This window comes from Kryptolebias marmoratus, linkage group LG5, assembly GCF_001649575.2.
Source record: "Kryptolebias marmoratus isolate JLee-2015 linkage group LG5, ASM164957v2, whole genome shotgun sequence".
NCBI classification, from domain to species: Eukaryota; Metazoa; Chordata; class Actinopteri; order Cyprinodontiformes; family Rivulidae; genus Kryptolebias; species Kryptolebias marmoratus.
This window is the reverse complement of record NC_051434.1, coordinates 17,131,162-17,158,231: the sequence shown is the minus strand read 5'-3', so window position 1 is coordinate 17,158,231 and position 27,070 is coordinate 17,131,162. Positions and strand designations below refer to the sequence as shown.

Below are 27,070 nucleotides of genomic sequence, written 5' to 3'. Positions count from 1 at the left end.
TTTTTGTTCTTTTTTGCATACTCATGTAAGGTTATATGCAATACATTGTATGGTGTTCTATTCTCTGTACTTGTGAAAACATAAAACTAATAAAACTGTTTATTAAAATAAAAATACAAACAAGTGCTGCGATTCTTCCATTTCTTTATTTAACATTTTGAAGTGGGGCTTTACAAAAGAAAAAATAGAAAATTCTTAACAATAAATATCTAACCTGTTGAGGAAAGCTCTTTAAGTAGCCTGGGAAACAGAGTTTTTTTTTCTGACTGGATTAATAATAATCCATACATACATATTACTGTTAAGTTTGTATTAAACAATTATTTACATGGAATTCTGTGATTATTTGCAAGATCAAAGAAGCTAGCTGTAGCACTTTTAGTGCAGCCCGGGGGCTTTTCACAGGAAATTTATACCATTTCTCCTGGAATAAATGTGTAATACAAAACCGACAGCAATGAACTCGTCAATAAGGTCAGAATGAACCCACATATCAGAAAGGATTTCATTATCTTAGAGCAGCTCCGAACATTTAAGCTTCAAGAAAACATTGCCTTGCAGTCAATATAGGATTGCATTATTATTCCAACAGAAATAATGTGAAATTTTTGGCACCTATGTAAATACCAATGTTAAGCAACATTTCTAGGTTTATAAACCAGTTGTTGCATGAATCTCATTTAAATTCTGGAAATTGGAGCTGTTCTAAGCTGGCAAAAGTACACTTTGGTCTTAGCTGCATTTAGCCTGTCAATCAAATCAGAATTAAACTCTATTTGTCCAAACTGAGGTCGTTCAAAGAGCTATCTACAACAAGTAAGATTTTAACTGTCAATAACGTTTCCACAGTCCCTTTTTCAAAATGTCTGAACTGTCTGTTTAAGGTCTAAAACCCATGACAAGAACATAAAGTGGGCAACTTAGAACGAGTATTAAAGTAAAAGGAAAAGGGAATAATAATATTAAAACAGGGGATCAGGGCTCACAGCTCAACAACTGTAGATAGAAAGTTGGGTGAATGGTTTTATAAGAGAATCAAACGTACTGAAGGACAGCTCTAAGCACATGCTGATGACATAACTGTGTTCATCCTGTCCCACTTTTCAGATTAAATGTTAGTTTTCTGTCCTTATTTCAACAGGAGACTGTAACCATGATTTACACAAAAGGCTGCTTTCAAAGGACAAGAATGGATGGAGGACCTTGAGTTTTTCAACAAATGCACAAGTCACTGAACTGACTGAAAACTTTCACAAAGGTGCATTGGAGTGGATATGCATATTACTCATTCTATTTATTTTTTTAAATTATTATTTTTAAAAGACAATGTGTGAAAACTAGCAGAATGTGCAAAACATTCAGCTTCTCTAGGCTCTGGGGCATCTGGGATGAACCATAAACAGTGGAAATGTGTATCAGAGGCAGGCAAATCACTGTTCCAAATCGTTTTAGGACAAAGTGACGTCATGTGATCCAAACGGAAGAGAAAAAGGACCTTCTAGGCTATTATCATCAGCAAGTCCAGAAGCCAGGCAAGTGTAGAAAGATATTAAAGCAACATTTTTAGAGCCATCCAATTCATTTTTTTAGCAAGACATAGCAAAACCACACTTTGCACAGAGTACAGAGGTTAAGAAGAAGACAGTTCAGGTTACTACCCTGACCTGTTCCCAAGAGAGCATATGTGGGAAATTTTTAGAAGAAAAACAAGCAACAAGGCTGTGTGTGGGTGAGTCACGTTTGCCTAATGAGGTAATAAACTAAAAACCTGTCAATACTTGAAGCTCCTAACTGAGATAAGGATCTATGGAAAACTCATAATTTGTCAGCAAGAAATGAACTGATATAGGATATTTACAAAAAAAAAACTCATTAAACTAGAAGCATTAAGAGAGCGCAGACCTCCACCAAGGCAACAGCATTATTACTACGATCTGGATCATAATCTGGATCAGCACCAGAATGTGAACCATTGTTTCTTGTTTCAACCCCAACATTTCCTGAACATTTCCTCCAAATCGGTTCTTTAGTTTTTACCTGATCTTTGCTGACAGACAGACAAACAAACCAACAGACACAATTGGAAACAGAACCTCCTTGGTGGAGGAAACAGAAGGGTCACATGTAGGAGCAGAGACAAGGTTTTAACAAAGGGGTTACCTGTGACCTTGACCTTTGACCCCATGAACCTTGAAATCAACAGGTATCATCTTTGACCAATGAGGTGTCCAGCTGTGCAGTTTGACATTCCTACATTACACTGTTGAAGAGTTAGAGCACTAGGTCAACTATGATGTTGACCTTTGACCCCATGTCGTAGGCTGAGACCACCGAGGTGCTCCACAGAGAACCACCGGTAGTCCTTCCTCCGTATGGCTATCAAACTTTTCAACTCCTCCCCTTTCTACACAGAGTACAATAAAAATTCCTGCACTAGAATGAACATTTTAATGTTTACCTTACCAGTTTTGCACCTTAAATTGCTGGTATTTTTATACACTATGCTATTTTTTCATCCTGTGTGATTCCTCGTGCAAGTTTCTTTGTATTGTAACCCTGGTACAACAGTTTCCAGCGGGATCAATAAAGTTGTTATCTTTTCTTATGACCTTGAAATCAGTGGCGACCACCCTTGAGCTCAATCCAGTGGCTCGTGACATATTGCTAATAGGCAGAGTTGACTCCAATAGGTAATGTCAGCGTTTTGAACAGAGATTTGGTGTGATCTGTTAGCGCTAGAGTATGTGTTGGAGACGAAGCTCAGCTACTACCAGCACCAGGTTTTAGCTCAGTATGTGTAAAACTGACTGAGTTAAGCTATTTTTTTGTGTTTCTATAGCTGCTATACACCTCCAAGTTTGATGTGTGTGATGTCATAAACACAGTGAGGCTAATAGGATCATACAGGTAAGAACAAGAAGTAGGTGTGTAGGGTTAATGTGTAACCAGACATTTAGTTTGTCTATATTATATTTAAAAATTATTATTTTAAACTCTTGAAGTGCATGCGATGAATAAAAATACATCAAAGCACAAAGATAGATTTTGAATGACAACTGGGACTTTGTTGACCTCCCTCCCAGCCTCAGGAGAAGGTGAAGGTCCAGTGCACATACAAGCTTGGTTGCCTAAAAAATTGCATGTTTGGAAATCCTTCAGGGATGGCTGAAGGTGAGAGGAATGGCGCTCAACAACACAGATCATGAGCTCTGAACAGGGCTCCTGTCTCAGGGGGGTCAGCGGTCTCAGAGGCTGGGGGATGACGTTGTGGCAAAGCCCAAGCAGAAGGACGCCCGTTAGGATTGTGACCTAAACGATGACGCGGCCTTGTCTTTCTCCAGAGCATCTGTCTCTGTGTTTCAACGCGGCGCTTTTCTTTTTTTTTTCCGGGCAGGGTTTCGTTTCTGGTTGCGAGACGCACCAGAGGTGACACACGATGCCTGAGACGTCAGCGATAACGTCAGCAGAGTCGTGCAGGTTACAGGATCCGCTGTTGTTGTCCCACTGAGACGTTTTTTCTCTTAGTGTTGTAGTCTTCTGGGAATTTTAAAGCAAATTCTTCACAGGTAGTACCACTTACACACCTGGAGATGCCCCGTTAAAAACAAACTCAACCCTCTCAGGCTCAAATTAAGTTTTAGTAACAGGGAAAATCAGATATTTGGGGAAATTATCATCTGAGTAAAATAAGGCTCATAAAATATGAATGTGGAGTAACTAGGTATATGCAACTGTCCAATGAACTGAGACTCATTTAAAACTGATTTCTTGAAGACACTGTTTGGTGGAAATGAGTGCTCGTCAGATGGAATAGTAATGAATGACTGAATGTATTGAACCATTGTCTGTTCATCCACTTTCTCTACCTGCTTAATCCAGTTCAGGGTCATAGACAGCCTGGCACCGATCACCAGCAGTCAATGGTCAAGAGGCAGGGTACACCCACAGACAGGTCGCCAGTCCAACAAAGCCATACTTTGTGTTCATTATGTCATCATTTTTGTCAATAAATGTTCAAATTCAGCTTTAAATAAAGATCCCTGATGTAACAAATGGGCAGTTCAACCTTGAGGGGAGCTTCTTCATGCTACACTGATGTGTAGTCAGGTTTTGTGTGTGTTTGTCTGTGTGATATTTGTTGGATCACAGATCCAGGAGGAAAACTCAGACAATCCCCCACACAGTGACACTCTCCAGCTCCTCCTGGGTGACCCCGAGGTGTTCCCAGACTGGGCTATAGTGATTTCTGAACCTGCCCTAGGGTCTTCTCCAAGTGGGACGTGCCCAGAAAACCTCCACAGCCGTCCTAACCAGGTTCCTGAACCACCTCAGCTGACTCCTTTCGATGAGGAGCAGCAGCTTGGAACAGGGAAACTGGGACACCCTTCTGGACGAAGGCCTTGAAGGGTGAGCTTACCAGAAAGCACCTGGTGGCTGAACCATGGTTCCCTCATGGCCAAGGCCAAGCCTGTAAAAGCTCCACCACCAGCGGGGTAGAAGCGAACATCAGCTGCAGCAAGAGTAGGGCTCTGGGCATGATGGGTACTGGTGTCATAAACTGGTTATTTCACGCTGGGCGTACCCCACCTCCCACCCGCTGACTGATGGAGACAGGCATATACCCTGAACAGGATTAAATGGTAAATGGCCTAGTCCAAGGACCCCAAAGCGCTTCGCATTACAATCATTCACCCATTCATCCTCACACTGATGGTGGTAAGCTACATTGTAGTCACAGCTGCCCTGGGGCGGGCTGACAGAAGTGAGGCTGCCATCACACCGGCGCCACCGAACCCTCTGACCACCACCAGTAGGCAAGGCAGGTGAAGTGTCTTACCCAAGGACACAACGGCTGAGACTGATGGAGCAAGGGGCAACCCTCCGGTTACAGAACAAACCCTTACCTCCTGAGCCACTGTCGCCCAAAATTACAAAACAGTTAGATGGTCTATTTCTTAACAACCACCCTTCTATGGAAACATTTTGATGTAAACTGAGAGCAGATGCCTCCTGGTCATTCTTATGTATCGTTTTCTTTCCTACTCCTTCTTTTGTGGTCATACTCTTGCAGATTTAACTCCAGTTTTTCTAATTTTTTACATCGCCTGTTAAAACTGGGAGCTCATCAACATGAGATCGTAAACCTGTGTAGCAGTCAGCGTTAGTGCTGTCTTTACTAATCTGTTACCCACTCCATGCGTGCTATGACTTGTTCTATCCTGTTCATTGCCCCATTTTGTCCAGAAAACAAGTTACTCGTGAATTTCAAAAAGAATATCAGATGTTACTCATTCTGTGTTAAATAAAATAAAAGCCCAAATCAGGCGGTTGGATTTTCTTTACACACTCAAGTTTGTTGTTTATTAAATCAATAAGCATTCAATCATTTTCAAAGTTTTGCTCAACAATTTCCACTATAATTTGCTGTAGATTTATCCTGTTTTCATCCATTTATTAGGATGTGCAATAGCCTGTTTTTTTTTTAAGTGGAAATCTTTTATATGCTGTACATTCGCATCTTTACAGTCCAAAAAAACTTCCTGAAGCTTGACCTTCCGAGTAAAGAGACACCCGACAGTTTTGTCTCTTCAACATCTGTCCAATTTAGTTAGTTTGTCAGGTATTTAAAATTTATTTTATTTTAGCTGTGATCTTTATCTCAGTCCACACCTAAATCCTGACCCCCTCAACCTCTCCGAAGACTTATCTAATTTTACAGAGTAGTAACGTGACCTTTTTTTGTTTTTAGCATCTCCCCTCACTTCCTACAAAAAAAGGCATTTGTCTGTTGCATTATTAGACACAGCAGGTTGAAATGATTTACCACAAAAAGTGGGAATATTTCTGGCAGCCATTTTTAGACAGAACTCTAATAAAACTTATTTTTAACAGCGTCACTCCACAGGATTTTAGTCTTTACATAGTGAAGGTACTCATTACAGGATGCAGCCGTTTCTCAATCAGTTTATTCTACATGGTGACAAACAACACCTTCAATCTCTTCTACAGTATTTATTTACAATTACATTTTTAAAAATGCTGTCCTTTTTTAGGCATACAAAACGATAATATACAGAATAATTCCAAAAAGTTCATTTATTAACAAACATTGCTGTACAAATGTACAAATAAGACTGGATTTATTTTGTAACCATGTCAAATGAGGCACAAAATCACCTTCAATCGCCTTTTGCTTTTTACCATCACAGCCTTTATGTTAGCGTCTCTCTGGGCTGCGACTGCTGGTGACAAGTCAGCGAATGGCGTTTCCAAAAGGGAGTCTCCAAAGTGTCTCGAAACGTTCACGAAGGCTCGCTTCTATTTTAAATATGTTCACAAAATGTGCGCTTGTCGTGGACGTGTGTTTGTGGGAAAATTCCTCCATTTTCTTACAACTTAGAATCACCAACTTGCCTCCAACCGTCACAGCTCAGGGAGACGCCACCCTTAGAAACCTGAGCTCGACGCAAAGTCTGCTAAGCTGCGCGTACGACAATAACGAAACATTACAAAAAAAAGGTAAATAACACGAGTGTAAATATTCAGTTCTTGCACTGATGGGAGTCGATTCCTACATGCAGAGTCAGACAGGAGAGCTGCAGCTTTTTGTTTGGATAAATCAAAGCTTTCAACCATCAGTGTGTTGTGTTTCAATGTCTCTGCATCAACAGGGGCTAAAGAAATAACTCCTAATGCGACAAGCTGCTTTAAAATGGGTTTAAATTTACAAATTAAAAAAAAAGGTGATGACTGGCTGAGGCGGTGAGCTCAAGACACTGATCTGCAGCAGCCTCGCACAACATTTAGGGAAAACAACAACCAGCATGGTGTTGGCATCTACAGAGCATCCTGCTTCATTAAACTCCTTTCAGGCTTTTGTTTCCGGAGGGCGGTGGCGGAGGGGGGTCACAGGTTGGAGGTCTGCCTGGGGATAAGCTGCAGCAGCAGCCACTAGGAGGGCGAATCTTCTCCACGTATAGCTCTGTACTTGGCCATTTCCTCTGGAAAAACTTTACTCAGTTCCGAAACTAAAAGGCTCTTGAATTTCTGCACAGAGAGAGAGAGAGAGAAAATTAAAAAGAATACAATGGTGAAAGTTGCTGTGGCGCTGATCCATAACTTATTTTTTCTTTCTCCGTTTTTAATGAAGACAGCTACACTAATGTGTTTGTGACAAAAACAACATATGGCCAAAATGAAACCTTGCAGTGTCTGCAAAATGTAAGTGAAACACAACTTATTACAAGATAACCATGTAAATTCACTGAATTATAGTGTTTCTGATAAAAAGAAATGTTGCTAATCATCACAAACTACCAGGTTTGTGCAACAGAAAACAAAAACTCTGACCTTTAATGCAACTCGTATTACACGTCTGAACATTTCATCTACAAAATACTTTTGACGGCTGCTTATTTCTGCACCGTCCCTGGCCTAATCTCTTACCGTCATCGTGCCAATCTTCCCTTTGACCTGCTCGTTCCTCGCCAAGGCTCTCTCCAGACACTCCTTGGTGTACAGCTGAGGGTTTCGGCCTTGGTCAATATACCTTCAGACACAAGGTTTGACATCAGACGACGATGGGGGCAAAGCACAGATTAAACCACATTTATTTGGAGGGGCTAAAACAGGGGCGAGCAATCCTGGTTCTCGAGAAGAAAAAAAGAAAGAAAGAAAGAAAGATCTACTGATTGTCACACACACACCTGAGTGTGCGAAATTTGTTCTCCGCATTTGACCCATCCCCCGAGGGAGCGGTGAGCAGCAGCGGTGCCGCACTCGGGAATCATTTGGTAATCTAACCCCCCCCCCCCAATTCCCAGGGCCACTATTCTGCATGTTTTACTTGTTTCTGTGCTCCAACACATCTGATTTGAATCAATAGGTGATTAACAGGCTTCTGCAGAACATGAAGAGGTCATTTAACCACTGAATCAGGTGTGTTGGAGCAGAGAAACATGTAAAACATGCAGGATAGTGGCCCTCTAGGACCAAGATTGCTCACCCCTGGGCTAAAACGTAACCCCTAAGCAATAGCACACTATATTTCCCACAATATTTAGGACCTCAGGCAATTCCTGTATCACCTTTAGTATTTCTATACGATGCGCTTGTTGAAATATTGCAGTTGCTAGAAGCATAAAGGGAAGGATGCCTAAATTCAACGATTTTTGAATGGAGTTTGGCGTGGCTGGTGCGCAAACCAAAAACATAGGCTTGCTTGTGAGCACAGCATTATAAAGTGGTAACTGCGACACCGTAAAGACAGAGAGACATCCTGTTATAAATATATACATAAAAACAAACAACAACACGAGCTTCTGGACTCACTCGAAGACCTCCAGGGGGACGTTGATCTCATGAAGCTGTTGACGGCACTTTTCGACGTCTTGCAGTCCAGATATCATGAAATTTCTAAAGTAAAAAAAAAAAAGAAAGTAAGAAAAGTCAACATTGCGGGTCAGACTCGTGTTTCTTGGCAAAGTTCTTCCGTGTACAGAAAAGAGAGCCTGACTCACAGCTTCTGGTTGAGGACCGCCTGGCTGCTCGGCTGGAAGTCGCTAACAATGATCCCCAGCTGCCGAATGTTCTCGATGAATTTCTCCAGATGCTCCTCGAGGTTGTCAAACTTTTCAGCCATTTCGATTCTCTTACAAACACAGACACACACACACACATACAAGGAGCGTTCTGAAAATACCTTTTTTCGGTCAAATTCAGGCCGCTAACTGTTAGCCGCCGTCACCACGACAGCTACAACACCCCAGCGCTTTACGGCCAAATATTTACCCGTCTCTGTTACCGTGGAAACGGCATGCCGCGAACTGCCGTACTGCGGTTTAAAGTGTCGTGCTGCCTGTGAGGAGACGTGTGGGGGTTATTTTCACACCTGTGAGCGTCATTTGACTTAAATGGAACCGCGCACGTGAACTGGGGGATTTACCATGTGAAATGTCTTATTTTTGACCTACAAAACTTCTGAAACGTTATGTCAATGCAATAAGTGTCGAATGTCATTAATGTTCAGGAGAAAAACGGACTCATTTCATAAGAAATTTTCTAATTTATAGATAACTGTCTTATTATCACCTCGAAAATCAGAAAATAATATCAGCAGTCAGAAAACCCCTATGTTTATGCTCTACTAGTAACATGTCCAATATCTCAGGCTACGCTTGGGATATAAAAACTAACCCCTTTGTGAATTTTAAAAAAATCACGTTTAAATAGCAAATTTGACATTTTCTAATTTAAGACATTCAGTTTGTTATTTACCTCTAAGGACAACATGTAACTAAATAAAAGACCCAGATTGCACAAATAATGGTGTCGCTGGTGGGCTCTGTTTACTATCAAAATATAGTATATTATTTAGAGTAACTTGTTAATATAATCATTTTATTCCAAGTCAGTATGACTGTGATAAAATATTACTCAGTGCATTGTGATAAAACACAAAGGTAAGCTCATTATTAACTCACTTTTTTATCTAAAAACATTTTTTATTGTATAAGACGTTGCTGGCTGTATACATTTGAGCACTCGTTCTAATAGTGTGGTCTATTTGTTCCTGAAAGTTGGAATTTCTGAGTTCAAAGTGGAAGAAAAAAATCAGATAATAGAAATTTTAGTTAAAGGGATAGTGTGGTCATTTTTGAAGTGATGTTCTGCCTAATATCTATAGGTAAAACCTTATTAGCCATGACATCAGTAATAGAACATGGTGAAAGAGGCAAAATCTTTAATATTAGGTAATGTAGCGTTTTTACATGCCAGTATGTAATTTTTTTAAAAAAAGAGTTGACTTAAAAGCCTGAAAAACTAATTTTAATAAGCAGGTCATTAGCTATTAGCCTAGCTTGGACAAAGCCTTTTACCATCCAGGTTCCAAGCTCCACACTGATGTCCCGACTCCCAAGGCACTAACTACTGATAACTATTTGATGGAACATCACGTCAAATATGACCAGTCCATCCCTTGAAGTTTTTATTTCCGACAGCGATGCTAATTGTTAGCTATGAATGAGATTTCCCTAAATGTTAGCATTAAGCTAGCAGTCTTAGCACCTGCCGATAACAATCAAGATGATAACTACTGCTGTGCCGATGATATTGCCATGTAATGAAGCACGCTTGTTTGCTTGTTTGTTTGTTTGTTTGTTTTTTGTTGTTTTGTTTTGTTTTGTTTTTTGGTTTCTTTGTGTATGTTAGAGTTTAATAGTAAATTTTCATTAGGCAGTTTTCCTAAGCAGCCTGAACCTACACGCCCTTGTCTTTAAGTGTGCGAAAACTAAACTGGCAAACAAGGCAAAAACATTCGGGAAAAGCAGAATACATTAATTCAGATAATACTATAGAATGGCCAAATATATGTACTTTAGAAGGTTCATCCTAAACTGCGTTTAGTTTCTCTTAAACCTACAAATGCTAATAGATGGCTAATGGTCACACGCCGTCTTTACAGCTGCTGACTTGAGACAAGATGAGTTTTGTTTCCTAAACTGAGCTCTATTCTAATCTGGGTAAAAAAAAATATATAAAAAAAATAAATAAAAGACAAGTGCTGATTTTGCTGGGAGTCAAAAAGAAGCTAAAAGGTTAAAAGTGAATGTCAGTGATGCTCTGCTCTTCCTGCCTGCCTCACTGTTTCAATGAAACCCAAGCACATTTACACAGGACATCAGGAACTGCCCTCCAAAATAAAGTGAGGATTGTGGTTTTTTGAAAATGGAAGGGGATTGTGTTTGATTTAGATATTTCAGAACAGTCCTAGTGTTTAAGCATGTTATTGTATAGCGATAAAACACACCAAAAATTATCTCAGGACACTAGAGCTACAAAAAAAGGTCCAATTCATTAATCCAATTCCAGTCAGTTGACTCATGTTATAATACAATACATCCAGATGAAATGTCAGTAACTAAAAGCTGTCAATTCAAGGAAGGAAGCAGATTTCCATTCTGAGCAGCACGAAGGCGACAGCAGAAAGGAACAACTTTCTCCTAATGGGAAGAAACCTCCGGCAGAGCCAGGCTCAGGAACGGGTGTCCATCTGTGTGGACCAGCTTGAGAGGATAGGAAAGAAACAGAGAAAAGCACAGCATTGATTGGTCCAGGTGGAGTTTCTATGGGAAGGAAAAAAAAAAAAAAAAACAGAAAAACTCAGGTTAACGTCTGCAGTGACTGCATGGAGAAACATGGAGAGTACAGACAGAAGCAGCGTGAGGAAATTTGGTCCTCCAGCAGTCTAAACATAGCTAACTAAGGGATAACTTAGGAAACCCAAGCCAACCCTAACCATAGGATTTACCCAAAAGGAAACTCTTAAGCCTAGACAAAATTGGAAGTTGATTCCACCAGAGAGGAGCCTGATAACTGAAAGCTCTGCCTCCTGTTCTACTTTTAGAAACTCTAGGAACCACAAATAAACCTGCAGCCTTTAAGCGAAAGAAAATATGGAGCAATGAGAGCCTCAACACAAGCTGGAGCTTGGTTGTTGCGAGCATAACGCGTTGGCTTGTGTGCTTTTATTTTGAAAGGCAGCGCTCCGCCGGTGAGAACAGACCGTCTGAGGAGAGGGATTTACTGAGGGAGGGAGAGAGGAGGGAGGGGGGAGCTGGTTCGTCCTCGGCTGCATTAAAGCAGGAGCTGCCGCAGCTGCAGACGCACATCAAAAGGTCCTCCTTCTTCACCACCACCCTCCTCCTCCTCTTTACTGCAGCTCCCACCGACGGCAGGTCCACCGACTGACTGGGCTGACGAACTGAATGGTGGGAGCGCGTTCTCCGGCTTTACGCACGGCGGGATCGGTGTCCGGGCTGTCATAACGGGACGCGGAGCGCGCGCACACTCCGGATTTCCCCCCGGTCCACGGTAAGAGACGGGACTGCGCGTCTGAAATGTTCACATTACAGACAAGAGGGATGTGCGTCCTATAAACCCACGATCTGTTAGATCAGTGTCAAACACGGAGGGTGTATGTCTGAATTCTAGATTACGATCAGAACTGGAATCTAGGGATTAGGATGCATTTCTTTTTGTCTTTTCCTTGTTAGAATCCACAGAAAGGGAGCGTGTCAGCGGTGTTTTTATGTGGCCTGTGTTTCTGCATTATTCATGTCAGTTGCTCATAGCAGCGTGACTGTCCTCTCCCTGTAGCCTTTGCATCATCTCCCTTTGATACTGATAGTTTCCTTCACGGTGAGCAGCATACACCCCGATCACCTAATTGGTTCTGCGTAACGCAGCGTCCGATCATGGAACAACCGCAGTCATAATAGGAGAGAGAGAGGGAGGGAGAGAGGGAGAGAGGGGGAGAGAGAGGGAGAGAGGAGGGCTGCTTTGTGACAAAAGGTTCTGTTTGATTATTTGTGGAGCCCCTTGTTTATGTGTCGTTTGTTTGGCTGTGCTTTGCTTTCAGCCAGCCCCGCGTCGAGACGATGCACTGAGGAGAAACCCCCGGAGCGCAGGCTCTCTCTCTCTGTCTCTCTGCCTCTCCCCCTCCCCGGCGCGCGGTTGCGCTCATCCCCGAAGGCTGCAGCGAGCGGAGAGAGGGGGGGAGTGCGCTGGATTGCGGCATAAAGCGAGGCTTTCTAACCAGCATCCAGGAGAGGTCGAGCCTTCGCGCCGCTCGGACGGGTGAGCGTCGCCCCTGAGCCGGGGAGGAGGAGGGGGCAGAAGTCTCCTCATAAATTATGGCCACCCTACTGCGGAAGATCGGTCTGATCCGCCTGCACGACCGAGACACCGAGGACCCGAAGCACCACCAGGGCTCCCTGAAGGGGACCAAGGGGAGCCAGAAGAACAACGCCAACAAGCACTGTCAGACCGCCAACGAAACCAACCTCCTGAGCACCCCGGAGATCAAGGCGAGGAAGCTGGACCAGCACGGCAAGGACAAGCCGTCCGGCAGAGACAAGCAGAGCAAGGATGCCAAGGAGAAGCAGCAGACTGCGGGGGGAGGCGGAGGAGGAGGGGGAGGAGTGGGCGTGGGGGGAGGAGGCGGAGGAGGTGGGGGAGTGGGCGGGAGCAAAGCCACCAGTGCCTCCTCCATCCCACCGCTGGCGCCTCACCGGCAACACTGCACCCAGGTGCGGACGCGGCGGCTGATGAAGGAGCTGCAGGAGATCCGGAGGCTAGGGGACAACTTCATCACCGTGGAGCTGGTGGAGGACAACCTGTTCGACTGGAACGTCAAGCTGCACCAGGTGGACAAGGACTCGGCGCTGTGGCAGGACATGAAGGAGACCAGCACCGAGTTCATCCTGCTCAACGTCACCTTCCCCGACAATTTCCCCTTCTCGCCGCCGTTCATGCGGGTCCTGACGCCCCGGCTGGAGAACGGCTACGTGCTGGACGGCGGGGCCATCTGCATGGAGCTGTTGACCCCGCGCGGCTGGTCCAGCGCTTACACGGTGGAGGCGGTCATGAGGCAGTTCGCTGCCAGCCTTGTAAAGGGACAGGTGAGGGGTGGGGTGGGTGCACATCACCAGCCATCCGGCGCATTAATCATCCCTGCCGCGTGCGTCATTAGTCGTGGCGCGCGCTGGACGTGAGCAATTCGGTTAGGAATTCGTGCGTAAAACGTGCATAAAGCTGTTTTTACGCACATTAAAAAAGCCGAACCTGACATTAAATTAGCATATGTTTTAGCTCAAAAGTAGAAGCTTGGAAGCATGGTTACTCCATCCATTTATTTATTATTACAAACTAACCTGTAGAAATGTTTTCTGGAATTGAGCTCATTTTGTGCTCATTTAGAGTCGTAAGGCTACGAATATTGTTTTAATTTCAGTACAGTTACACTTCAACATTACTTCATCACCTTCAGGGTTATTCAGAACCAGAGGTGGAGTTATTTGTTGTAGGGGCCCCAAGGCAAAACACAGGCGCGGGGTCCTTAGCTAACATTTTTACCGCCTGCCGCCGAGGATAATGGTTTTTTTCACCCATGTTTCGGCCCCTGAACATGTTGTAACAGAAACTTTCAGAAAGAAATCTTTGAATGTAAGTCTTCAACTGATTAACCTTTGCAGTAAATCCAATTCAAGATGGCCACCGCAGCTCATCCACATTATGGCCAACACATACTCTTGAATGTGACCTCTTGCAGTAATGGTTGAGATCACAGTCAATGTTGTTTTCGAGGTTTAACCAAAACAGCTTCATCATTTCTCAGCATAAGACGATCATAGCCTAGACATGAAAAACGGCGGGCGACATGCATTCTTTCAAGGACTCCTGGGCCTTTAATTTGTCATTTTGTTCTAACCCTTATTTATTTACTTTTAGCTTATTGCAGCTTACTGCCTCTCACTTGGTTCAAAATTGGAATGTTTTTAAAATTTATTTCTACCCTTTTGTTACGAGAGCAGTAAGGTCTTGATCCACTCAATAGCTATGGATGTTTGTAGCCTCTGGTAGTATAGTTAGGGGACTGATGTATTTATAATTGTTTTTGTTTTTTTTAGTGACAAACAAAGCACCCTTTGTTTGTCACAAGGAAGTATTTGTAGATAACCATGTTCTTATATTTGCAGCCATGTTTGACTTTCACTAAAGCATTACTCCTAGTAAAAATGGCTGTGTTTTGTTTGTTTAAAAATAATAAGTCAGGTTATTACTTATTTATGGACTCCTGGTATCTTTAGGCCCCTAATAGTTTCCCCCCTTTCTGTTCTGAACATGTAGACTGTTGGTAGCATTTGATGTATGTCTTACAATGTATTCAACATTTTTGGTTGCCTCAGTACCTCCTTCAGCTTTAAGCTTTAGGCGTGCTTGTAAATGTTCCTCTTGGTTATTTACGGCAGCCATTTCACGCAGCACATCCCTCGGTATCGTCTCCGCAGCCGTGTTGCGCTCGTCCTTCATCGCCTCCGTAAATCAGCAGCGGTTCGACAGCAAGAAAGGCTTTGCCTGCCGTGACGCGGAAACGTCCCCGCTGTGTGCTCTGACAGCCCCGTGGTCCCGTCTGCTCATGCCGAAAGGAGGAACGGAAAACCGTATTCAACACGTGACGGCGGGCAGAAAGACAGATGGAAACTCACAGACAGCAGGTGCCCTACAGTTGTCCTCGGTGAATTAGGCTGTCTGAATTATATAATCGTGTCAGGTCTGAGGGTTTGTTTTTTTTCATCCTTGGAGCGTTGCAGCAGCAGCAGCAGCAGTAGCTCTGCTGTTCCAGTGAAGATGGCTGCAGGTCTACAGTCACTCCGGGGTGCAATTGTTTGAACTACGACTTCCTGGTCGCCACCCAGCGGGGAATCACTGCTTTAAAAGCCCGTTTTTGTACCATATGCCTGTCATTTCCTCCGTCGAGTCCAGTCCCCCCCTCCTCTCCCCTCTCTGTGTGCTGACTCTCCATCTGTGTGACGGTGCTGTGGTGTCAGACCTTACGTAAACTGTCACCGGGTTCTCGTCCTAGCCTCAACACTTATTGGTAATCTAACCGAATAATTACCCCCAGAACCATCTGTGGCCATTAGGCACGTGTTGACCGTGCGTCTTGATTAACTCGAGCAGAACGCGAGCCTCAAACAGTCATTGTGTAAAAACTGTAAGTAAGTACTAATTCATAAAAACATCTGGTTGTCGCATGCCAATTCTTACGTGTCTGCAGTGTTTTATGAAGGAGATATTACAAGTTCGGTTTGGGTTTTCAAGAGACAAAAAAACTGAGCTCAGACACGATGGAAGTCAATGAGAGTTCGGAGGTGCTTCTGGGGGGGAATATGAGAGGAATCTGTAAGTCATATAAAAGTTAAAAACACAATGGGTGAGAGAAAACAAAAAATGACCATATTTTAAGGTTTAAATTGTCTACGAAGTGGGAGGTTTGTGCAAATAAGAAGCGTGCGTTTGGAAAACTTTTGGAACACGCTCAAACGCTGCAGTGCGTGTTACACGGTTAAAAGTTAAAAGCTCAGTCGATGTTTGTTGAAGAAAAAAGATACGGCTGGACTTTGGTTTTCAGATGTAATGTGTCAAATTATTGATGTAGCAATTTCAATGACCTTTCCCAACACATTATACGGAATAGAACAGAACAAACCCAACTTATTCATTAAAAACTTAAAAAAGGGCCTTTATTTCTTGTGCTTTGCTCTCTATCGGCAGTTTTTCATTTATTATTTCTTAGTCATACATTTTATTCATCAATTCAGCTTGAAAAGAATCCAAACATGAAGCTACTTACGTGTTACTTTGAAATAGGAAGATAATATATGTAAAAAAGAAAGTATACATTAAACCAGACTCTGTAGTTTGATGTATTAGGCGCCTTTTCTTGGCTTCACTTTTATCAGCAAGAGTTTGATCAGTCCGTTTTGGCTGTTCTAATGTTGCTCATTAAACTCTTAGGTTACTGAAAAATTCAAACCAAATTCAAATTCAAATTCTGCGCCGAATGCGATCAGAATTTTAAGCAAAATAGGAGGCGACAACGAGCTGACCTGTCACAGATTAGCAGGCCAGCTCTGATTCTGTTCAAACTGAATGTTGCCAGCTGGATATAAACAGAACAAATGTGCTTTGAGTTGAGCATTTTGTGTTAACATCTTCGAAAAAAAAAAAAAATTCTAAAACCTAAACTAGGATTGTGTGAAAAGAACACTGAACGTGTCAAAAATAGCAATATTCTCAACTGAGCCGCACATTTCGGTGTATTCGAGGATGCATTTCTCCGAAGCTGAAGAAGCTGTAGTAACTTGAACATTGTGAAATGGAAGAATAACGTGTGAAACGTAATAAGGGTGCTTCAGTGCCTGTGCGGCGGCACCGTTAATTATTCCTTAGCGAGTCCATTTCTTTATCTATTTATTTTTAGGTCTAGACCAGTGCTTGCTGAGTCCTCACTGTCTGGGAGGTGTATTTGTCTCCCTTGCGTCATGACAGACACCTATATATATATATATATATATATATATATATATATATATATATACCTGGTTACACAGCATGCATTTATTCGTCCTTGGTCACCGCTTCTCTGTGACAATTGCGCTGTAGCCTGTTTCGTAGCTTCCTGCCTATTTTTAGCGTGTGAGGATACATGCGGTGACACGGCGCTGAGCTGGGAGTCAACACTGCCTCGACACGCAGTCACACAGGTTGATAGCTGCGGATATTTTAGGCCTCCTGTTGAGCACAGGGTGACTCCGACATCCAGTTAGGTGACTATATTTGTCAAAATGTGCTTATTTATCCTGTGTCTCAGTAAATAAAGGCCCGCAACAGTGTGTGAAGAGGCAGATAACAACTGTCTAGGGTGACAAACTTAGCACAGGTGCCTTTGTAATGAAATCCGGTTTGGTAATTTGATCTGCGTGGCTGTGCTGTTAGCGCAGAAGCGTCGAACAATACACAGGTGTATGGAGTTGCATAATAGTCTAGTACTAATTTGCCTACATCCTCTCACTTTGCTCTGCAGGCATCTCAAGCAGCTGTTGCTCTTGTCCAAAAAACCCCAACAATCTGCAGCGTCCCTCTGTGTTTTTTAAAAGCAGTTTCAGTATTGCATACTGTTGCTCACCCAAAGCTAGAAACGAGGCCCAGAGAAGTTAAAAAGAGTGCTTACAGCATTTTCCAAAAAAATCAAAATGCTTTAATAAGCTGAAAACATAATTGGCAAATAAATGATGAGAGTCGAAAACAGATTACAACAACTGATTAAGCTAAATTAAAAGCAATTTTTCCAACTATTTCACTCCCATTTTCCCCTAATTAGAGTTGGAACAATCCAGTTATTCTTAAAAAAGAAATGATAGAAATGTCATACAGGGTAGTTTCCAAGCTGAATATATAATCTGACCTGATTTTGAAGATACTCAGGCCTTTTCTCACTATTCTGGATATTTTTGAAAACTGATATTTTTTCCTCTGTTTGTTAAAAAATATTCATCCACATTATTCTAACACAAAGTTCCCATAATGGGCCACTAGGTGGCGATGGCATGCACATTAAGAGCATTAAAAATGCAGAGAAATAATATTTTTAAGTTGGATAAAGATTCGGGGTTTTTTTTGTTTTTTTTCCACTGTTCATGATTTCCTCGTAGTTATTATGCATTTCAGCACATGATCAAATTTTAATGGTGACAGAATCAGGATAAAGCCAGACAGACATCATCCATTATCTGGGGCAGCAGCTTGAGCAGAGAAGCCCAGACATCTCTTTCCACAGCCATCTTTTTCCATCTTCTCTGTGACGATTCCAAGACGTTCCCAGGCCAGCCGAGAGACATGGTCTTTTCAGAGTGTCCTGGGTCTTCTCCTGGTTTTCCTTCCAGGGCGGCGTCCGGGGGGCATCTTTACCAGACGCCCGAACCACCTCAATAGGCTCCTCTCGATGTGGAGGAGCAGCAGCTCTACTCCAAGTTTCTCCCAGATAACCGAACTTCTCACCTTATCTCTAAGGGAAAGCCCAGCTACCCTGTGGCGAAAACTCCTTTTGGTCACTACCCAGAGTTTATGATCATAGGTAAGGCTAGGAATGTAGGCTGATTGTAAATAGAGACCTTTGCATTGGAGCTCAGCTCCCTCTTCACTACAACCTGTACAGAGTACACAACACTGTGGAAGTCGCACTGATTAGACTGCCGATCCTGTTCTCCATTCTTCCCTCACTCATGAACAAGACCCTGGGATACTTAAACTCCTCCATTTGAGGCAGCACCTCATTCCTAAAATGGAGAAAGCAGTCTAATCTTTTCCGACTAAGGATTGTGGATTCAGATTTGGAGGCCCTGATCCTCATCTCAGCTGCTTCACACTCGAATGCAAACTGCTCCAGTGAGATCTGGAGATCACAGCACGATGACGCCAACAGGACCACATCATCTGCAAACAGCAGAGATGGAATCGTGAGGTCACTGAACCGGACCCCTTCTGCCCCCTGGCTGCACCGAGAAATTTGGTCCAATAGGTCTTGAACAGAATCAGTGACAACAAACAGCCCTGGGTTTCTAGGATGCAAAGCAGCAATGGACACGTGCGAAAAAAGTGATTGTTTCTCAGAAGCTCCATATTTCAAGCCTACATGGATACCTCAAAAAGGGAGGTTTTAAAAAACTTGATATTGGAAAGCATTTTTTAAAAAGCTCAGTTTTTCTTACCCAAAACACTATTTGGGTGTGGTCGAGAGGTGCAAACGCAGCCCAAAGTATCCATTTAGTGTAGCGTAGCCAGGGTCTTCATCCCAAATATCCCATAATGCAGCACCAAGTTGGTTCACTGAAGAGGTAGAGTTGTAATACAAACATAACAAAATTCCCCTTGTCGAACATCCCGTTTTATATTTTGGATTTTGTTTTACAATGTCACCTATGACACTTACTTTAAAAACAGATAAATAAGTAGGAGTCATCAACCAAACCATGAGTCCCATTGTCCTCTCCTTCCTGGTCCAGTTACAGCATCAGTCCCTGTTCGTTCATCCCAACACTCAGAGCACATGTCTGCGTTATGTAATCTCTCCCCCACCCCCACCCACCCAGACCCTAGGACCTGCCTCCCAACGTGCACTGGGGCCTTCCCTGCTCTGCCCATTGACTGATCTCCATTCACACGATTACCCAACAGTCACTCTTCCCGAGCGCGTCCCCTCTCAATGAGCGAGCGCTTAGCTGAGATAGATAAACACTGACAGGGCACTGCGTCTGCCCAGGGCTCTCGCTGAACCACAGCATACACAGATGCGTAGACACACACACACATTTATTTACCCATTCTTTTTCTCACGATGCCCATCCATCTTTTTGACACATCGTCTCCAAGCACGCTGGAGCTAACTAGGCTGGATTTGTCTTTTCAGTTTGCACACCTGAAACGTTTGAATTGACATCAGTTAACCATCTGCACTTTGGTTCACCTTGGGAAAGTGTCAAACCACTGAAAAGCAAGCACACGGCGCGTACAGTGATTGGCTTGACGAGGCCTCCCGAACTTTTACATAACAGAGAATAGATCTCTTTGATTTCGGCAAGATGTCAAAATAATATCCACCCAAGGCAGGGGCCCGGTGACAGGAACCAGACGCATGGATTATTAGCTCGCGTGGAACATGAAAAACCCCCACGTTTCCTCCAGAGCTCTCTGGCTGGAGCCAACCTGTGCATTATCAGTGAGCGTCAGCCAAGATAATCTGCATTCAGCCCGTGGCTGAGCAGGTTTAAGCGGGAGCTTTTTAGGTGGCATCCTGTCGTTTTATCGTACGCCGCAAAAGATGTGCAGAGGGGTGGGTTGACAAAAGAGGAAAATGGCCTTTAATGTGGCTTTGTGAAAGAGAGGAGCAGAAAGCGAGTCCGCAAGCAGCGCTGCATAAAACGTCCGTCTGAGTGAGTCACTCGGGTGAGTCATAGAGTCAGCTTTTCAGAACGACGAAACAAATCTTCTGAGAATGATGTTTTTGAGGTTTTTTCACCCTGGTGCACATAAGCTTCATGAGACTAGCCACGCTCTGCCTTCTTTTGGTGCATTTATTTGAACTGTTCAGTGCTATCAACCCTGTATAAAACTCAACGACTTGCACCGACTGACATTTGGGACAGGCCTTCACGACAAACCGGATAACTGACGAAATAATAGGGCCAGCTCTTAAAATGTGTTCCCATCTGCGGAGAGGAGAGCTGAGTGTGTAAGCGTCTCTAAGCCCCACAGTGAAACGAGGCCACTGTAGCTGCAGGAATGGAAACTGCACAGCCCTAATCTCCAGATCATTCAGTTAACACCTCATCCCCTTTTATCCGCTGCATCACCCAGAATAGAAAAGCAAGTACACAAAGAGACACGCTGGTGATCCATCAGATGCTATGGAAGCAAATAATTCATATTCCTGTAAAATATCTCACATCTTGTACCTAAAATCTACTTTATTTACAAAAACAGCAGCATCCAAAATACACTGCTGGGTATATTGTTAAATCTCTTAAATGTCATACTGTACTTGCATGTCAAATTTAATCTGTTAGATTTGTGTGGAACAAAAAGATCTTTAAAGAATCACAAGCTGATGTCTTAGCTAGAACAATCTGGGAACCCAAAAAGACCTCACTTTATCATTCTTTTTCTTTTTTTTACTTGATCAATAATCTTACAATTCCCTTTTGAGGTGTATTTTCATCTTTAAAAGTCGCCTGTGTTCAGAGTTGTGTTTACAGAGCAGAAAAATGGTTTCTGGGTGCATTTGCTGACCAGAAAAACAAAGGCAATTCTTTATTTTTTGATCATCCAGTCAAGCTGAAAATGAGCAAATTTCCCATCGCCATTTGATAGTTTGGTTCACCCAAATGTTTTTTTTTTCTTTCAGTTGGTGTGTTATTGTCTTTAGTGAGTTTCAGGTCTGTGAAGAGGTTAAAAATCCAACAATTTGAATTTTTTTCTTCAACAGTATTGCTCCTGAGCTGTCTGAAGCTTGTTTGTAGTTCTTCCTTTCCTTAATCCTCATGCAATCCAGGATGCTGCAACAGGTTTCCATAAAACCTGCCATTTGGGTAACTTGGGAAACCTTACAGAAAAGGAACACACCATTGTCCTGCGCTCTGCACATTTTGACCAGTCAGCTGACTAAATAAAGGCCAGTTACTGAAAGGATCCTTTAAGAAGGAGAAAAAACACTTTTTTATGGAGACATCAAGAACAGGTGCAGCAACGATGTCCAGATTGAGTCAAATAATGCAGTTTTTTTAGCAGTTTTTATAAGCATATTGCTGAAATAAATTCATGAGATTGAATTTAATTTCTTTAAAAAAAACTTGTATCTAAATTAATATCGTTTGGATTTCTTTGTCCTGTTAATTTAAGCAGTTTAAAGTGTGCAGCGAAGCTAATGAGGCTAAGCTAAATCCTTAGCACTGAAACTAATGACTCAGCAGACCCAGCTATTTTTGTTTTGACCAAGTTGACCCCAAGCTACAGGAGAAATAGCCTTCCTTACATTATCCTACCTAACAAGGTACATGTAGTTTGAGTTCATCAAATTATTTTCGATACCAGAAGTTCCTTGACTGACTTTTTGTTGATCGGGACCATTTTGTAATACTAATACATGACATGTCGGATTCAAACAATTCATTTTCATTGTACAATATTATTGCAGACGATTTAAAACAAATAAAAAAGGTCATAAGTAAAACTGAATTACCTGAGCTAAAAATACTGGAAATGTAGACCTGTCTCCCTTCCCTAATACTCCAGATGCTCTTAGAAATGGAGACATCAGTGGAGCCATTTTTACCAGTTCTTCTACGTCCGTCTTGTTTCATCCTAATCCTGTCGACATTGAACTTTGACCATGTGCTGAAATGGTTAATAAATGATAGGAAACTGGAAATGGTATCAAAGGGAGGAAAAAAATATTTAAGGGAGAATATTTAGCCAAGTTAAGAATGTTCTTCCTCTGTGTTTTGAAATATTGGTATAGTGGACGTTGTCGCCACCTAGTGGGAGGGAGGTATGATATTTCAGCTTTTTTGTTAGAATCACATGAACAGAGATTCTTTTTCATAAATTGGGGGGAAAGCATTTGTTAAAACAACATGGGGCCATAGAGACTACTGAATCGTACATCACTGCTACACAACGTCTTCAGCCTTGGAATAGTGACTCGTTTATTGTAATATTTTTATATATCAGTTCTCAGAAAGGTATAAACCTCAGGGATTAGGATGCACAGTATGGATGTGTAAAGACATCAGTTTTTTTTCCTGCTCTGTACTGCACTGCAGCATGCAGAGGAGCAAACCCTCTGAGGAAATTTCATTAGTATTGGTTTCAAGCAAAGCAAGATGCCATTTTCCTCTGCCAAGTAAATACTCTCGGTGTAGAGGAGGGGGTGCAGTATTACAGCGCGTGTACAAACAAATTCATTAACGTGGCATATTGTTTTGTTTACCGAGACAGCACCCATCAGAAATGTCTGCATCACTGCAGTATGACCAATGAACAGGGACTTAGTGTGCAGTCAGAAATGTTTATTTGACCTCCCGTTTTGCGATGTGTTTCTGATGGAAGCTGAAAACATGAAACGGCTAATGCCACTGATACAAACCACATCTTTGCCGTGCCTCTGTTGTCGTGGACGTCTCCCAGCGTTAGTCTCCACCGTGAAGGCGGTCATCTCTTTCTCAAATCACCCTCCTACGCAGGCTTCGTCAGGGAAGACTTGGCACTGCTGACAGTACCAAAATAAGCAGCTTTATCATCGTAGGCGAGGCCCACGCCTGTTTTCGCCCATCTCTCCCGCCATCTTATCCCACATATATTGTTGATTTTGCGGGGAGGGCTCCAGCATGGCGTTGCCTAGGTGAAAATGTCCAAGCCAAATGCTTTTCACACCGAGCCACGAGAGAGTCGGGAGAGCGCACATTCTTTCACGCGTGCAGCCTTATCGTCATTTATTGAGCAGCGTACTGGAGGGTGTACTTTTGCTTCTGGTTGAACCTGACATCTTAAAAGCTCTTCCCCTGCCTTAATCATTGATGCAGCGCTGGTCAGCCTGCATTCAGACCACTTGCCCTGTCAACATCTCCCCTGCGGCATCGCGTTCACCATTATCTTCATCAATGTGCATGCGTGTGGGCTGGGGTTTCTATCTTTAGACATCCACTCTGGAAGGACTGGAAACTGTGTTACCGGCATGAGCTCCACACTGCTGACAAACCACAAACAGGAGAACCGTCTTTCATTGGATCCGACAGCAAACAGTAACGATTAGACACGAGCTGGGTGTTGAAATACCATGAATTTTAATACTTGTTCAAACAAACAAACAAAAAAAATCAAATCAGTGAGAATATGCTAAATTGTACTGACATCCAGGGCTTTTTACTAGTAATATATATATATATATATATATATATATATATTTTTTTTTTTTTTTTAAAAAAGCCAAAATGACATAAAAAATTTAAAACAGTTTGCCAAGTATTTGCATAATTTTCTTAGAATAATGAGGTGGACTTAGTTTGGAAACACTATTTTCTATTTTTCTTAATATTTTAACTTTAATCTTGAAACTCTCCGTCAAAAAACAAACAAAAAAACAAATTCCTCCTTATTTTTCTTATTTTGCTAAGGAATTTTTCATATGCAAGCATTAGAGTAGACTTGTCAGGTGTTTTGTGCGGCGGTATTCAGTAATGATGATGGTGACTGTAGCTGTAATGAAATATTTATCCTCCATCTTGTCAAAGATGTCTTCTGTTGTTGCATAATTCAATCTCTGATCTCTGATTTCTTGAAATTCTTTCAGCTCGACAATTTAGCGTATTTCTCCACAGTGCTGCCAAAACCTGCTTCACATTCGGCGTTTTGTTCTTGTTTCCAGCATGTGACTGATCCTAAGGATTATGCTGGTGGTTCTTTGTGCTTCTGTAGCCTTTGCTTCGGTGTTTCTTCGTCACGTTGATCGTCGGGTGTTTGTTACAGCTAACCCTACGAAACGGTTAAATCTACCTATGGCTTCCATCCGTCCTGTTTCTAAACCCAAGTGCTCATGTTCAGGGTCAGGTGGAGCCCATTTCCACCGGTCGTTTAATCAATAAACCAAATCAACCAAGATTTCCTTGGAGTCCGTTGTTAGTCAGTCTCCCTCTCAGTTGCCATGGCGATGACCACGGCTTTAACTCTCAGCATGGGGTATGGGGTGAAACAGACTTCCATGGCTGTTCTAGGCATAAATGGTTATAATTCTTTCATTTAGTATGACAGGCATCGAGTAATTGAAAAGAACCTAAAGGGAGCCATTTTAAGACAAATGATGAATGATGGAACACTTAAAGATAATTAAAGACCTGAAAATGTATAGGCAGTTATATTATATATATATTTTATATATATATATATATATATATATATGTATATATTTTTTTTATAGTTGTGAACTGATCATATCTTTTCTTTTAGCCATTGCTTGTAGAAAATGAAATGAGATGTCACCATAATCATTTCTTGCATGTTAGGCAGAATGTCCAGTCGATTTCCAATGAAAACGATTGACTCATTAATCAGTAATGACAATAACTGTTCTCTACAGCTTCAGGTTCTCCGCTTGGCGGCTTTAAGTTTGAAGTGGCGTTGATCCTGCGGCGCTGTAACTGCAGGTCTGTGGAAGAAAGACTAATTCCCCATTACCTTTAAACCAACCAGGAGTTTGGGTTTTTATGGAGGCCAAGAGCTAACCCAGAGAAGTTAAGACAAAAGACTGATTATGTCTTACAGTTTTATATGAATAAGTGAATGAATAATTTTAATTGGACAATGTTCATTTTTTACGTGTTCATTGGGTGGGTAGCCAGCAAAACCTACAATTATTTTCATTTTTTTGGAACTACTTCTCAGCTGTTGGACATTTTTTATTTCACATTTGCTAAAAAAAGGCTGAAGTTATGGAAGCAAGGAGTTATGGTTTCAGTTCAAATGCAGCTATCATTGGTCGTTTTGGTTTAGCATTAAACTTGATATTTTTTTCATGTTGGCATACTGAGATAATCTATTGTACTATTTTCTGTCAAAACTGCAGCATTCAGTAAATTTGAGAAGCTGAAAATATTTCCTCAGTTTTAAGCGTTATCTTGTCATTAGGAGGAGCTGTTGGGACCAGATGAGAACCACTGATTCATTCAATAGTTTTTGCCTTGAGGAATTTTTGTTTTTCTTACACAGTAAAAAAAAAAAAAAAATCAAGGGCCAGGAAAGTACCTAAAAAATTACAGCTGTACCTTGAAAGGTAAAAGCATGGTTCCCCAGTGGTACATTTTGTTTGTGACTTTAAGGTACATTTTTGTTCCTTATGGTACAACATATGCACAGGATTCAGGGTTGATTTTTTTTAAATGTGCATTTGTCATAATGTCATTTATATTTTGGAGGGGTTTTAAATCAAATATTAAGCTGCCACTCAGACAAAAGAAGAAATACTGCATGAAAACGGGTTCCTTGGCAGTCGAAGGAAATTAGAGTACTGAATGTGTTGGGGATGATGCTAAGTTAGTGCAATACTAAATTTTAGCTCCATATCTGTAAAAATGACTGACTTTTAGCCATTTTTGTGTTTACTGTGGTCAGGTAGCTCGGGTGGCCATCTTAAATTGGGTCAATGCCAAAATTTGATCTGTTGATTTTGTTCTGAGAGTTACATGAAAATCTGTCCACTGGTTAAAGAGATGTTTACGAGACTAACAAGCGAACCCACACAGGCAGCTACACGATTCATGGCGCTCAGTCATAACAAAGCTTGCATCCACTAAGGATGCGTTCACACCAGCCCTGTTTAGTCTGCTTTAATGGAACTCTGTTTGCCTAGAAAGTCCGGTTCGTTTGGGGAGGCGTGAACGTGCCATCGAACTCTGGTCCGCCTAGAAATCTCGGTCTTGATTCGGTCATAGTGGACTCTGGCGCGGTTCGAATGCATATGTGAACGCAAGCGGACCAGAGACCGCTCCACAAGCAGGAAGCGGACTACAACACAGGGCCTTCTGGGTAAATACAACCAAAACAAACGAGCGTTTCTACCACGAGCTGGAGAAATGGCTCATTGTTAGACTAAAACTGGTAACATTTGATGCCATTCCATTTCTGTTTCCTTTCCCAGAAGAAGGAAGTTGCGCTTAGTGTCTTCTTCAGAGGTTTTCGTGTTCTTTCCTTCAGTAGTTCTTGGTGCAGCGCCACCACAGACGAGGGGGGGGGGGACAGGTTGCTTAAAGAGTTTGGCTTTATTGACTAGGTGCAGTGTGAATGAGAACCACAGCAGCTGAAAATGGAACAAATGTTGTGATTTTGGTCCCCAATCGAACCGAGTCTACTGGGCTGTTAGGTGTGGACGCACCCTAAGAGTCCAACTGTGGTTCAATGACATCTTTGAACTGTTTCACGTTATTTCTCCGTCCACGCAGACCTAATCTCCTTTCCCTCTCCCCTCTGTCTCCAACAGGGTCGTATTTGTAGGAAATCAGGCAAGTCCAAGAAAGCTTTCAGTCGTAAAGAAGCCGAGGCCACCTTCAAGTCCCTGGTGAAGACCCACGAGAAGTACGGCTGGGTGTCCCCACCCATCTCCGACGGCTGAGCGCCCAGC

General features: G+C 42.4%; 2 protein-coding genes across 2 annotated transcripts; one reads left to right on the top strand and one right to left on the bottom strand.

The window, feature by feature from the left end:
- Window positions 1-5,948: 5,948 nt before the first annotated feature.
- On the bottom strand, window positions 5,949-8,797 carry med10 (mediator complex subunit 10). The gene is made up of 4 exons (XM_017421007.3): window positions 8,520-8,797; window positions 8,332-8,415; window positions 7,447-7,549; window positions 5,949-7,047 (listed from the first exon to the last, which is right to left on the bottom strand). The coding sequence occupies exons 1-4, from the start codon at window positions 8,639-8,641 to the stop codon at window positions 6,952-6,954; spliced, it is 405 nt and encodes a 134-aa protein (XP_017276496.1). The 5' UTR covers window positions 8,642-8,797; the 3' UTR covers window positions 5,949-6,951.
- A 4,203-nt stretch (window positions 8,798-13,000) lies between these two features.
- On the top strand, window positions 13,001-27,064 carry ube2ql1 (ubiquitin-conjugating enzyme E2Q family-like 1). Its single transcript, XM_017421000.3, has 2 exons — window positions 13,001-13,463; window positions 26,930-27,064. Exons 1-2 carry the CDS (start codon window positions 13,110-13,112, stop codon window positions 27,059-27,061), a joined length of 486 nt encoding a protein of 161 aa, XP_017276489.1. The 5' UTR covers window positions 13,001-13,109; the 3' UTR covers window positions 27,062-27,064.
- Window positions 27,065-27,070: the final 6 nt, after the last annotated feature.